The following is a 14,790-nucleotide window of genomic DNA, read 5'->3' as shown; positions in this document are numbered from 1 at the left end:
GTATGATTTCTGTGCTCAGTTTGCAAAGTTTTTCTGACTGGAGTGAGAAGGGGTCTGGTTGAATCAGAACAATTATAAACCTCTGTAATCTACAGATTTCTTCTTCATTAGTGAATTCAGACTACTGATACATGTCTTAACAAAGGAAAGTCATGAACTTCAATCTATGAATTAGCAGCATAAACTACAACAGCACCATCGGAGACCTCTTAGTGCAGCCTCTCAACAAGAATCTTTAGGACTTAAATTAGTTGTCAGGATATTGAATATGGCACAGAAGATTAATATAGACAGCCCAAATACTGTATATTAAAAGTGCTTGGTGAGTCACACCTTTAAACACTTGCAACAAAATTGAATATTTATTAATACTGCAATTTTGATTAAATATAAGCTAACATCAAATCTTGTTTCTAGCAGTCTAGGAAGGCAAATAAAATCTGAAAACCTAATTAAAGCATACACAAATTGTTTTACAAATCACAAGGACAGCCTTACCTGACAGCATTTTACTTTTCTGTACTCAGCTGCATAGTATTACTTCATTAATTAATAGGGACAGTACTGAACCTAAAGGTAGTTAATTTTAAATTGTATTAATGAAGAGTATGAAAATCCAGTTTAACAAAATCACAGCAGAGTAAGGCAACATCAGATCTGTATGGGCTGGGACAAAGGCTAATCTGGAATTAAAAGGGATAATATGACTTATATAATAAGAGAACAGGAAAAGGACAAAAACGGATGTATATTTATGTGTAGCTCTGAAGCTTATGAATATCTTGATTATCTGCTTTAAAACATCTGGTTACCTTCATCTTGCAGAAGAATTAAGCAGAAATAAAACATACCTGTATTAGAGAGAGATCCTCAAGCTTCAGTCTGAAGAGGTAGTTTCTGGGGTTAAAAAAATAGCAAATAAAAAGGAATTGTTACTAATGTTTCAGTGAAAAACCCAAATGTTACCACTGCTTAAATAAAAACATAATTAATGACTAAAAAGGCAGAAAGAAGTTTAAAAGTGACAGGTATTCCAGGCTTCAGATTCTGTCTTAATATACAGCCCTTTGGGATAAGGATAAAGTTAATTTCTAAAACAGATTTTCAGTCTGAAGGTCTGGCTGAACATGAATAAAGTAGATATTTATAGTGCATGCATGTATATCTGATTCATTGCTCTAATCTTCTTTTAGAATCAATGGGAAGAAATACTCAGTGTGCTGTGGCAGATCCATGTCACCAGTGCTGAATGTCTCCATCGGAACACAGGGACAGGCAGATTAAAGCTCTCCATTTCTCCCCACTAAGATGGGAACCTCATGCAATTAGCTCAGCCACGTGTACATAAATTTTGGAGCACAGGATCCCAGCATGATGGCAAATCTGTACAAGCCCCTGAGTCTTCACAATTTTGAGCAAAGTCTTGCCCTATGTGGTCTAATTTCTTCGAAGCTTAAGACAGCAGGAGCTACAGATAAACCAACCAAGGAGAGTTTTCAAAAGCCTGTGAATTCATTGCAAATGTATTCTTCACTCTGCCTTTTCTCTACATTGTTTTCTTTCTTTCTTAGTTCTTATCACACATCTTTTTCTTCTTTTCGTTATTCATTTTTTTTATTGCATCTTCACAGAAGTAATACCCCTCAGTCTTCTTCTGCCTGTTTGTTACCTTATTTAAAACAATTCGGCTTTTCCAGTGCAACTATAGAGTGATTATGTTTTAGAGATGAAAATAAAAAGGATTTAAAAATAATAATATAAATTACTTCAATCTTAATTTATTCATAACAAATACATAACACAAAATTTTAAGTTTTTTACAAATTAACTTAAAGTAACAAAAAACCCAGATGATAAAGAGATCACTAAATTTAAACTTGAACTTTAAATATTTGCACTACTCATTAATTATCTGTAATATTAAGTCCATGTAACTTATACGCTTATAATCAAAATTTAAATTAGGTAAAAATTTTTTAGATAGTAATGCCAATTCTTTCAAAGTATGAGGTATTGTTAAAGGGCACAGATGGTCAGAACCTGTAGTTTACATCTCTATTATTTCTTTTTTAAATGAGACAGAGGTAAGGGGAGAAGAACAAAACCAAATTGTGTCTAACAAAGAAACACAACCACCATGGCCATCAAGGCTATCTTTACTTATGGACTCTCAGAAACAGCAATGAGTATTTATTTATTTACTCTGTTACATATACAGTCTACTTAAATTGTGGCTGTACAGGAACTATGTCACTTGTCTTTTCTAGGAGTATTGCTAAAGAGAATTACTCAAAATGCAGGAGTTGGGTTATTAAGAGCAAGAATTCATGTGAAAGTAAAATAAAGACAAAATATTTATTATTATACAGCTAAATCACCAGAAAGAAATAGCTATAATACTTGATTTTGAGTCATGAAGAGACCTGAAGTGGATAAACAAAGAAAACAGTACTTTGCAAAACAATGTGTACACACACAAAGCTTCACCAACAAGTTAGATGCAAGTGCACTTGAAAGACTTTCACCAAAACACCAGGAAATAATGTGTTACAGTCTTCCTAACACCTCTGCGTTCCCTCTGTAAGGACAAAAAATACCTTCACTTCTACAAAATGTCTTGACCAGAGGAAGTATTAAGCAGGGAGCATGATTACTTGGTCTGCTCCTCATTTTGGTGCATTTAAACTTCCATCACCCATCAGTGTACTTCTTTCACTCCAATATCAAAGAAAAAAAACTTCTCTGCTGGTGCAAAACAACTTTCTTCCAGTGAAACTGAACTGCATCCGCAGCAGGTATAAACTAATCTCTTAACTCAGTGGTATCAGACTCACAGGAATGGCACATAAATGTCCAATCTCACTCTACAAATAAATGCAGTCTCTCTTGCAGAATATGTGAGCGGTCTGGTCTCACAAGTTTAGTTTTCGGGTCCGTACGTCATACAGATTTTGATTTGTATGTGTACTTCATCTTCAGATATCTGCTGAAAATTTATGCCTATGAGGCCTTTTTGGGCCAGATAATCAAATTAATAATGTTTTTTTATCATCTTCCATTCTGACATCATTTCAGCCTATTAAAAAGTAAGCTATTGTCCCAAACTGTAAGGATTCTAAACAAATAAATGCACAAACACAGTGCCAGCCTGAAGAAAAATAGACACTCAATATTTTTCTCGTCTTTTTTTTTTCCCTAGAAAATGAGATTTTTATCCTATTCAGTAGAGCACAACACTTCTACACATTAATATAATCAGTGTGAAATTAGAAAAATTGACCCTATAAGTGTTAGGGAGACTAAAACGTCTATATTCATATGAATGATCAAGAGGCAGAGCTAATAAGTGTACATTTTTCAATTTTCTGTGGCTGCCAATAACCAATTAAAATATTTTTAGCTTTATAAAGCCAGCAGAAGGAAAACTGAACAAGAAAAGCAATGTGCAAGAGAGAGTAAAAACACCTTAGCAACATAAACTGGGCAAATGGACAGCACAGATTGACTGTGACTACATAAATAATTCTGGGCTAAGTGTTAAACTAGCACTCAGAGAGCAATCAGAGCTATTCCTACCTAGATGTGCCCACTTCAGTAAAGCTTGCAGGATTACATTTAGCTTTACAAATCCAACAGTTTAATATTTTAAAGCATGCATCACTAGAAAGTGAGAAGTCATTCAGAAAGCACATATATGAGAAAAAATCTAAAAGAAAATTAAAGAAATGAGCGTGACAGTAAAAAAACACATAGGAAATATAGTATTAATAAATCTGGCAATCCAAAGAAAACGTTATTGCCAATTTGCATGACATGTGCAGAGCCATTATGCTCCTCACGAGACAGGTAACAACGCTTTTTCAAAGTGTTATTGAGATTATGCCCTGGACTGCCATTTTTCATTCTCAATTCAGCTTTATTCCAGTGCATTTATGCTTCGAAGGCAAGAAAGAATGAAAAGGAAAAATGAAATTACATTTCTGAAGCACAAATACGACCTCTTAGCACACAGTCTTGCTTCTTTTCCAATTATGGTGGCAATGAGCAAGACAAATTTTGCACACTGGAACAAAACTGATTTGACACTGGTGGTAATTGGCAAATTTGTTTCCATTTGGTGCTTAATGAATGAGGAAAGCAAATATGTTACATAAATCTGCAAACAGAAGGACACTTAATGAGAAGAAAACACAACTAACACTGAGATAAAGCAAAATCCTTTACTCCTTCAGAGATCCAGCAGGCAGTAAGCATTTTGCTTTATACTCACAGCACTAAACAACTCTTCTAGCTCAGCTGTTCCCATTAGTCAAGAGCCTGCTCAAACCCAAGGGCAAACAGTTCCACAGGAATCAGCAGGAACTGAATGAAAGCACACAAAAAGTATGCTCCAGTCACCTCCTTCACAACAATACATTTCAATCTATTGCAGTGAATATGTTCAGTATGACTACAGCTAAAAGTATAAAACCAGTCTTCTCTATGTTCCTGAATAATCCAAGTCAAAAAACAATTGAAAATGCATAAAGATTCCAAAGTATATTATGTTATTCCACAATTAAGATGGTAAAGTTCTGGGTGAAAGGCAATTCTAGTTTTTCAATCTAGTAAAGTCAGCAAGTGGTAAAAAAATTTAAAAAAATTAAGGGCAAAAGGAGATAATCAATATAAATAAAACCATTATGTAAAAAATGTATTTGCTTAAATCATGAGTCTATAGGAAAAATATCTCAAAAAGCCTATGGTGATACACTGGAAATAAAAGAAACCTTATACAAGTGTTCTAGTTGAACCAGTTATGAAAATGGTCAAATTAAAATAACAAAAAGCAGAATGGTCAAAAGTTATATATTATCTTCATTTTGCACGAAATGAAAGACACAGCAAATGAGAATAATGAAATGAGAGGCTTATTGATAAATGCTGAAGATGTGAAAACAGTATATGTACAGAAATAAATATTTTCTGACTAGTTGGTCATGTTGATCCATCTAAAAAATTATGGAGAAGTGATTTTTGTTGTTGTTATTGCCCTTTTAAAACAATTTCTAAAATTACAGGTTTCCTTAAGGAATGAAGATGAACTATATTTTATTGACATTCAAAGCAGCAAAAGGAAGACTCACATAATAATAAGCTGACCAGTGAAACAATGAGCTTGTCAAACAGAGTAAGAAAATCACTGTGGGAGTCAATTATGATAGAATCCCAATAAAAATTTAATTAATCCACTCAAAGGTCCTGTGAAACCTAATTTTCTTCTCTGATGCTTTCTCCTCTGCATTAGTAAATCTTACTTTTTTTCTCTGTGGCTCCTCTTACAGCCTCAGCAATACTGGAGATGCTAGAACACAGCACTCCTGCACAGATGTTCAACAACAGCCAGATGTCACTTCCACATTCATCTTGCCATATGCTTCTCCAGAAAAAGCAGGAAAGTACCAAGTGCCCCTGAAGCTCTGGAGGTCACCCTCTTCCTGAAGTCATACCATGTCATCTCAAACTTCCATTAACATCTTCCTCTGTTGGCCTTGACTTCTCACACACAGCACCCAAGTTCTCCCCAGCTGGCAATGGTCTCACAATATTTGATACCTTTCTGCCTCCAATGCATGCAGGTCAAGGATATTTCTGAATATTATGTTTTAGTCCAGGTGAGCTTGCGAGGTTATTGAGCTGTTTCTTTAGTAAGCTGCTGCTGGGTACAACTTTATCCTGAAAAATCATCTCAACCAAAATGTTATTCCTGTATTTCATAACTGTGGCTAAACAAATCTTTAATACTTTTTTTATTGCTTCAACACCACACATATGTCAAAGTACATGGCCCAGTTTTTACATTTTGGCAGATACTACATATAGTGTACAGTATTCACTCACATTAAGAGCCATGCAAATTCTGTGTGGTCTTGTTACTATTTCATTTTTCAGTATATGAATCTTCTGTTTCAAGATTAATTTAAAATTAAATTTAAATGTTGTTGCTACATCTCCTCCAAAAAAAACTCCAACAGTGGAAATGGGCTTAAAACCAGAAATTTTAGACAGTTTGACCTTTTTGTGTTCTCCTACTACAGTAATAAATTTGGGCACATAAAATTTGCTTGGAGTTTGAGTTGTTGGAGGTGGGATACAAGAAAGGTCAGTGGAAGAAGGTAAAGAGTCTAAAGTATCCAAAGTTTGGATATTTTATTTTTAGTTTCGGTTTTTTTTGGTTTTTTTTTTTTGGGGGGGGGGTTGTTTTGGTTTTTTTTAATTAATAAACTGCAATGACAATGACAGAAGTTCCATTATCCCAAATAAAGGGGTCATTTCTCTTTTGCTCTTACTCTGAGTCAACTCCAGGGCTCCTGTGATGATGCACCATGTCAGCTACTCTAATTAAAATGCAAGACATTAAATCAAAACAAGAAAAGGAATGACTTTTGTGGAGTTAGTGAATTGCCTAGTGTCACTCTGCAACCAGACTATTACCAGAGTCGGTGCAAAGAAGAAGAAAACTGCAGAGTGGAACCAGGCATGAGCAGGAGATGTATGAAGCTTTAAAAATATTCAGGAACCTGTTAGCAAGGTAGGAAAGATAAGCAGTAGGGAAGAAAAGACCTCTCTCATTTTGCAGCAGTAAGATGATAATGTCTCACAGATTTAGCATTAAACCATACATTATTTTAGATTGGGCTAGATTAGCCTTCAGTCAGTGGAAGGACAGACATTGATTACCCTGAACCAAGTGTTAAATGAACAGTGATATCCAGATGGATGTTGAAAGAGTAGAGCACCAATTCCCTCTGCCTGTGTATTCTCCCTGTATATATAGCCCTCAGAGCACCTTATTAACAAGAAGCTCTCAGATTCTCCTGCTGGGAGCAGGCAGCAGCAAGAAGCAAATCTGTATAGTTATTTATTCTTTATTAGAGATCCTTAATCCACTCTTAATGAATCCTTTAATTTGCCTTTTTGTTATTATGGCGAGTAGTGGTAATGGTTCAAATTAATGTTCCCAAACATGCACCTAATTAAGGGAGAAGCCATACTGTTGCAGTCCTTCATCAGTGAGATAAGGAGTGACTGAGGCAATAAGCCACCTCAAAACAAGACGTAATCCTAAAAACCAAGTTTAATTAACTTGAAGGAGAACATACAGGAGAAAGCCACCACTATTAGGATAATCTATTTTAAAAATTAAGTCCAGTATGTCCAAATATATATTAGGCAATTAAAAAGAAAGTTGGATAGCTTTGAGACAAATTTCTGATATTAACTATATAATTTAAAAGTACAGCTGAGCTAGCTCAACTTGAATTAAAAAAATAATAAAACTTCCAAATTTTAGGAATTAACTCAATCCAGGCTGCTATCAGTTCATAATTCCAAGCACAGGAGACTTGGGAAACGAGGATAACTTCATTTTCTCTTTAAAAATAGACATAATTCTTCTTATATGGTTTGAATAAAACTACTAAGAAAACAAAATAAAAATCAACCAAAAAAGAAGAAAAATAAATAATTTGCCCTAAACTACTGGATTTCAGACAGGCTTTTTATTGACTCTTGTTTAGCCAAAATGGGTGAAACACTTGTAGCAATTTTTGGTTTATCAAAACTAGAGCTTCTACATGTTATGTACATTGCCAGGAGATGAGGATGGAAAAAATGCAATGCACAATTTGCCTGGGCAATTCACAGACTGCACTGTATCCTTTCCCTAATCTGATCTTCTCCCCCTTCAACTGACCTTCCCAAAGAAACATATGGCAAAATACTTTCACACAGCAATGAAGACAAGGTTGTTCTTGGAGAAATCCATGAATCTTTAAGCCTACTGGTATTTCAAAACACAGAAATCACTATAATATTTTATTACATGCCAAATCTGTCCACCAAGTAACACACAGAGAAATATTTCATCTGAATATTTTATTGGAATTTATCAGAATAAGATAAACAAGTAGTTTCTCATTTCCATGAGCTTTCTGAGGAGCTAATGCCCTAAGAGTAATCCTCTGCTGGTGCCACTTAATTATAGAAGTAAATTCTGCCCTGCCACATGGGTTGCCTTTTTTCTAAGAAAACAAATGAACTCCCAAGAAGGTTTCAGATTGCAATACAACTAATTTATTTTTATCTGCCAGGTCACATGCAATATTAAGAGCAATGCCTGGGGCACATTTTAAAGATACAGTTTCATAGGAGTATGGATTGCACCATTAATGTGAAGGAACATATTAGCCTTGGAGTGGTACCATTCACCGATTGCTGCTGATGGTGTAAGGAAGCTGAAATAAGGTTAGAAGACTCCAACTTAATCATCTCAATACCTATAGGAGAACTGGATGTTTTGCAGAACAAAATAAAATATATAGCAATCAGTTTTAACCTTCTCACAAGCAATGGAAGACAACATGGGGAAGCTGAGGGCAGGGATAGGCCAACAGATACAATTGCAAAGCATCTATTTTTGCACAGCAACAGAATGCCCACAGACATCAGAAGACCACCTTTACTTCCCAAACTGGACAAGCAAGACTAATCTCAGCAACATAGGATGAACTTCCCAGTTATTGCCTACTATGGTGAATACTACAGAATAAAGTCCCTTGCATATTTTTAAAGACCTCTATATCAAAATTATTTCTGTTCTAATTTTGTTAGCCATAGCAAAATGTGACAAAACTCATTGCTTCTTGACTAAATCACTCATGGCCAGCTTAAACTATCTAGCTTTCTGCCAACACTGCTCTTCCATTTACCCTGCTACATCCTGTTCTAGATGTACCTGCTGATGGATTTATGGGCAGGTGCTGTGCACATGCTCAGTCCATGTTATCCTGCAATACATTTCCAACCCTCTTCTCATCTGCCTTTTAGCAGTCCTTCCTTACATTTCTAACTAATTTCATTAAACCTTGTTCAAGAATATATAAACAGAATAGTACACCCTAGCACAATTTAAAGTCTGGGAGATATCTTTTGGGGTATCACAGGACCATATCTGTCTTTCCACATAGCTGCATGACATTGGTAACTCCCAACAGGAATGCAATCTGGATTCCAGTTGGGATCTTTGCTACCATTCTCAGTAAGACAAATCATAAATATATTTAGAGGCTGTAGAACTTCATAATTGAAAAAGAGTCATCTGCCATAAATATCAATAATGGAAAAGGGAATTAAGAATTTCCAACAGTGTCAAACTTTCACAATACTATTTTGTTTGATTTCTAAGGCAGAGAAATTTGGGATCATTAAATCCATTAGGTGGAAAAAGTCAGTTATGAACATAAGATGAGCCAGAACACAGGAATGAAAGATCATTCCGCTAGTTTAGAATACCACCAAATTACTAAAGCAGATTCCTGAAGGTTCAAGGATGGGGTGGGCTGACCCTGGCTGAAGACTAGGTTCTCATCAAAATTGCTCTATCACTCCCGTCCTCAACTGGGCAGGAAAAGAAAATAAAATAAAAGGTGCATGAGTTGAGATAAGCCAGGGAGACATGACTCACTGATTACCTTAATGGGCAAATAGAAACAACTCAAAGAAATTATCTAAATTTATTACCAATCAAGATCAGAGCAGATCTGATTATACGCTGGGGACAGTGTGGCTGGACAGTGCCCAGGCAGAAAAGGATTTTGGGGTACTGGTCAACAGCCAGTGCCATGAACATGAGCCAGTAGTGTGCCCTGGTAGCCAAGAAGGCCAAGGGCATCCTGGCCAGTATCAGGAATAGTGTGGCCAGAAGGAGTAGGGAGGTCATTCTTCCCCTGTACTTGGCCACACCTTGAGTTTTGTGTCCAGTTCTGAGCCCCTCAGTTTAGGAAGGATTATGAGATGCTTGAGCGCATCCAGAGGAGGGCAACTAGGTTGGTGGAGGGCTTGGAACACAAGCCCTGTGAGGAAAGGCTGAGGGAGCTGGCATTGTTTAGCTGGAGAAAAGGAGATTCAGAGGTGAGCTTATCACTCTCTACAACTCCCTGAAAAGTGGTTGTAGTCAGGTGGGGGTTGGTCTCTTTCTCCAGCCAACAACTGACAGAGCCAGAGGACACAGTCTTAAGCAGTGCCAAGAGAAATACAGGCTAGATATAAGAAAAAAGTTTTTTACAGAAAGGGTGACAAAGTACTGGAATTGTCTACTCAGGGAGGTCATGGAGTCACCACCTCTGGATGTGTTTAAGATTGGAGGCGGCACTCGGTACCATGGTTTAGTTGAGGTGTTAGGGCATGGGTTGGACTCAGTGATCTTGAAGGTCTCCTCCAACTATTCTGTGATTCACGGTGGATGGATTCAGTCTACCTGCAATGGAGACTACATGCAGAAGGAGTGTAATCAGTAAGACTATCAGTGTGATCGACACTTGCAGTTTTGGGAGCCTGACAAGAGGCTGCTAGTCTCTGAATCTAGGACCCCATTATGTACTATGACTCATGGGGCACAGTGCATAAAGGTGTGTAGCAAAAAAGATGTACTGATATCAGTAATACATACAATTAGAGAAAACTGCTGGCAAGTTTAGGTGTTCTAAAGGAAGATCTCCATGCCCAAACACAACAACACCGGAAAGGTTAAAATTTGGAATGGAAATGCAGAATAAGGTAAGGGAAAGTCAATGCCTTCTATGAACAAGTAACAGCCAATTATATTGAACTGTGTAAAACAAAATTGCTGTAGTAATTTTAATAACCCTGAATATTTTTATTAATTTTCACCAAAACAAGAGATATAAAGCTCTGAAGCTTCCTTAGCTCATAGGAGAAAGAAATCTTTTGATGTATGGGATCTTCTGCAAAAAAGCTGAATTAACAGCTGATTTTTGTTGTAGTAACTGCTTATCCAACAAAATCATACAAAGCTTATCTCATAGTGATTCAAAAGACTTCATCAAAAGCAATGGTTTAAATGGGTTTATTTTTTGCTTGGATTTGGACTCCATATTAACAGTACGGAGAATAAAATAAGTGAGGAAGAAGGGAAATTTATTATTTTTTTTTTTTTTGAACAGTTACTATAATATCTGTACAGAGTGCACTGATCCAGCACACACTTCCATGGGTCTTGGGCCTGGGGAGAGGCTCAGACAACTTAAGATGACAGTACTTAAGAGTAGCAGCAGCTGATAACCTCACATCTTGTTTCATTGGGTAGAGTACAGAATTGAAAAATCAGTATCAAGGCACAGAATACCCCAATTCATGTGGGCCAAAGATATATGAATATATACACACACACACATACCTATTTCCACACTCAGAAAGCTTTCCCTTGTAGATAAGCAACTTCCACTGGCCCATGGAAAAAAGTTTTTTTTGCAATGCATTTTATGACTCTGCAAGTTGAAACTCATTTTCAGTTGAGAAGCAAACTGGGAAACAGAAATACATTCCAATGCTAAACCTAACAGATAAGTGAAGTGACTAGAACTTTGTTAATTCAAAAGTAAAATATACTCAGAAGGCAGCTGTGAACAATAAGTTTAGATGGCTAAAATTTTTTTGGCCAACCAAAATGTTTTACTACACCTCAGATGATAAAAGGGAAAAACAATAGTGCCCAAGGACTGTCACTGCCTCAGTGTTGACATCTAAGACAGTGTCACTGTTGATCACAGCTTGAAGAGTGCTCTCCTACTGTGCAAACAGTGACTATCACCAACTTTACCACTAATTCTGCAGTCTTTAACAGATCACTCCTGGCATAGTAGTGAATAATTATTAGAAACATCCCAACACAAAGAGCCACATTGTGTAGCCCAATTTGGGATCATCTCAAGCTTCAAGCAATGGCAACTTTTGTCACATTGTCGTACAGCACCTGCTTGTTCCACCCTATGCACACAAGGATTGTGCACTCCAGGCCAGTCCTCTTAAAAATTAGGATAGTGTAAGCTATTGTAAACCTTGATTGTTAGGCAGGCAGTCCATCTTGTAACTCTGGTCAGGGATTAGAGAAATAAACATACATAACATTCAGTTTAGTGGGTCTAAAAGGAATGGGAGTCACACAAGACCACACTGATATTGGAATTTGGCTAAATATTCCTTATCAGCAAAGAATAAAATCCAGTCTGGTGCAACACAAAAAAGAAAACAGATTTCTCACCTTGCTCCAGCAATAAGCTCTTTTTGTCCTGGGTCAAATGTTAACTGTGAGAAGTCCACAGCACCTTCTGCTTTGAACACGTGTAGCCAAGGGGCAATTTCTAAAAACAATCAAGAAATACAACTTTTACTATAAATGTTATAGGTGTAGTACATCAGGTAGCCACCATTAAATCTGCAGGTATTTTGTGTGGGTCTGCAAGTTTTCTCCTCATGGTCCTCTAAGGAAACACAGGAGACTTTCACCACCATGCCATTTAATTTATAACACAGGCCTGTAAAATATATATGGCAGCCATCTGATACACACTTGAATCAAGTATCCATATTTTGTTCTGAAATGCTTTTCCTCCAGAAAACACCACACTACAACTGCAATTCTCTGACACATACTCAAGTAAAGTTTGATTAAATTTCCATGCATCAAAAACAGCTCAGAACTAGAGGTTTTTGGGTTTTTCTAGAGAGCTACTTAGTTATTTATTTTCTTTACAAAAATATCTGATTGAGTAAAAAGCAATGAGGAAAACAATCAAGTTTGACTTTTCATAATTTTTCACAATAAAAAGATTGAGAAATGAGGGATGAAAAAGAAAAAATTATTGGAATTCACTGATTTTTTTTTCACCTTCCTTTTTCAGACCAATTTAGTGCTACATTAAGCAGGGCAGACAAGCATGAGAGTTGCTGAAAATCAGCAAGGGGCATTACTTGTATTCAGTATATAAACTTGTTCCTACTTTCAAATTTAAGTACACATAAATAGTTGCAAATCAAATCCTTAAATATTTTCATACTAGTAGTTCATTTTTTCATTCATATCGCTAACTGAACACTAAAGAGTTTGGCTAAATAAACACAATACAATGGGCATATTTTTTTTATTTTTACTTTTTTTAAATAGACATATAGAATATATGAAATTGCTGTAAGAATAGAAATGGTAGAAATGGCTCACTAAAAAAAGTCCAGTTGTACAAAAACCTCATTCTCTAGAATTCTGCAATTCTCAGGACATTAAAAAAAATCAAACATAAAAGCTTCATTAAAGTAGTCACAAAGCATTAAAACTGGAACTTACATGAAAGGTGAAGAGGGCTGAGCATGTATGGCATAATGGGCTGTGGGCCTGTCTATTTGAAGATTAGGTGTGAAATAATCACTTGAAAGACCAAAGACGCGGTCATGGCCATTTAGAACACACAGTCAAAACCAACCCAACCCGTCTGAGGGTGCTGGCAGAAATGCAATTTTTGACACTAGTATCATTAGTTGCAGCTCAGGTTAAAAACATTCATTCTAAGCTCTCTTCTTCATTCACTCATTTTTGCTTTTGCAAATGTCTCAGTTGAAATAATCCATATTTGTTGCCTGTTTCAGGATGATTTGTTCCTAATTTAAAGTTTTAGCACAAGTGGGTTATCCATTCCTAAGCAATGAGCCCAGGAAAAAAATGTTATTCTGTGTCAAACGTGTTCAGCCATTGCAGAGAACCATTAAATGCAGTGTGCAGAAGCTGTATCATCATATACTTTGGAAAAACAGATGGAACTGTGAAGTAGAATCTCTTGGGTGTCAGAAAAGTAACTTCTGCATTTTTAATGTCAGCTCGTATGCATCTGGGCAATTTCAGGCTCGCAGTGCCAGTTTGTACATGTTCTGCAGTACTTGTAGCTAAATTCACTGTTGATTTCCATCTGCATTGGATGGGTGCTCAAACCAGGATTCAAACACTGGGGTGGAAAGGGGATATGGCCACATATTAGATAACTGTGATTACAGCTGCCAGCAGGCATTACTTTAGATGCTGTACAGAGAACCCAGCAGGATTCTGAGGGAGAAAAAACACTCATATACATTACAGGCCTGTATATATAGCCTTATATGTACTTACTTATCTATTTTTATTTAAATATATATATATATAAAATATATTTATATATATATATGTATATATATGCTTGCCTGTGGCTACACAGGCAAGCATAAAAGACATGTTTCCTAAATTTTTTGTACTTGATTTTGCAGACTTAACTTTTCAATCATGCATTTAATATGAAACAATCAATTGCAAATTTCTAATACATTAAGAAATTAGGTAGGACATGAAGATGAGGAAATCCAGAGGTAAATAATGAAGAATTTCACTTACTGGCAAAAGAAGGACAAAAAAAAAAAAAAGAAGAACAAAACAAAAAACCAGCCAGACGCACTGTGGAAACATCAGTCTCTGAAAGAGCAACAAGGTAAGCAGCTGAGAATGGAACTACCCCAGCTCTATATTGGTAGGACAAGTGAGACCCTTGGTCTTCTGAAAGGAGAGGAGTGGCTTCCCACAGCAGGAGAGGCCAGGGGCAGTTCAGTACACAGAAGTACTGCAGTGCCAGAAGGCTACAGGGAAGACTGAGATTCAAAGACTCAGTTCTCTTCCACTTGTCCTGCTGTCTCAGCAAAACACAATAAAGCTTCAAGGTACATCAAGCAGGTAATCACCACTTCCAGGGTTGGAGCAAGGGAGCAGGGGCCAGGCAGGGCAAGGCAAGCCCAGGCTAGACAACAAGAATGAGGACTCACTAAGAAATCTCTCTGAAATCTGAATCCTCTTCAAAATATAAATTATTTTATCCTGTCTGTTGCATTCAGCAGTGCTCTTGCTTGAGGGAATAAGGTCAGGAAGACCACATGGCTGCT

General features: G+C 36.6%; 1 protein-coding gene across 10 annotated transcripts in view; it reads right to left on the bottom strand.

Moving 5' to 3' along the window:
* Positions 1 to 14,790, bottom strand: part of SEMA5A (semaphorin 5A) — a 312,223-nt gene that overhangs the window by 183,754 nt on the left and 113,679 nt on the right. For 7 of the 10 annotated variants that reach the window (XM_021546911.3, XM_021546907.3, XM_085573622.1 and 4 more), the window contains 2 exons: positions 12,101 to 12,200; positions 852 to 897 (listed from right to left, as the gene is read on the bottom strand). In XM_021546911.3, coding sequence (XP_021402586.1) covers positions 852 to 897; positions 12,101 to 12,200 — 146 coding nt within the window. The remainder of the gene's footprint in view (positions 1 to 851; positions 898 to 12,100; positions 12,201 to 14,790) is intronic. The other 3 variants (XM_085573625.1, XM_085573627.1, XM_085573626.1) reach the window with 1 other exon arrangement.

Source organism: Lonchura striata, chromosome 2 (genome assembly GCF_050655825.1).
Source record: "Lonchura striata isolate lonStrDom1 chromosome 2, ASM5065582v1, whole genome shotgun sequence".
In the NCBI taxonomy this organism is placed as follows: Eukaryota; Metazoa; Chordata; class Aves; order Passeriformes; family Estrildidae; genus Lonchura; species Lonchura striata.
This window is presented reverse-complemented; position numbering and strand designations above follow the sequence as displayed.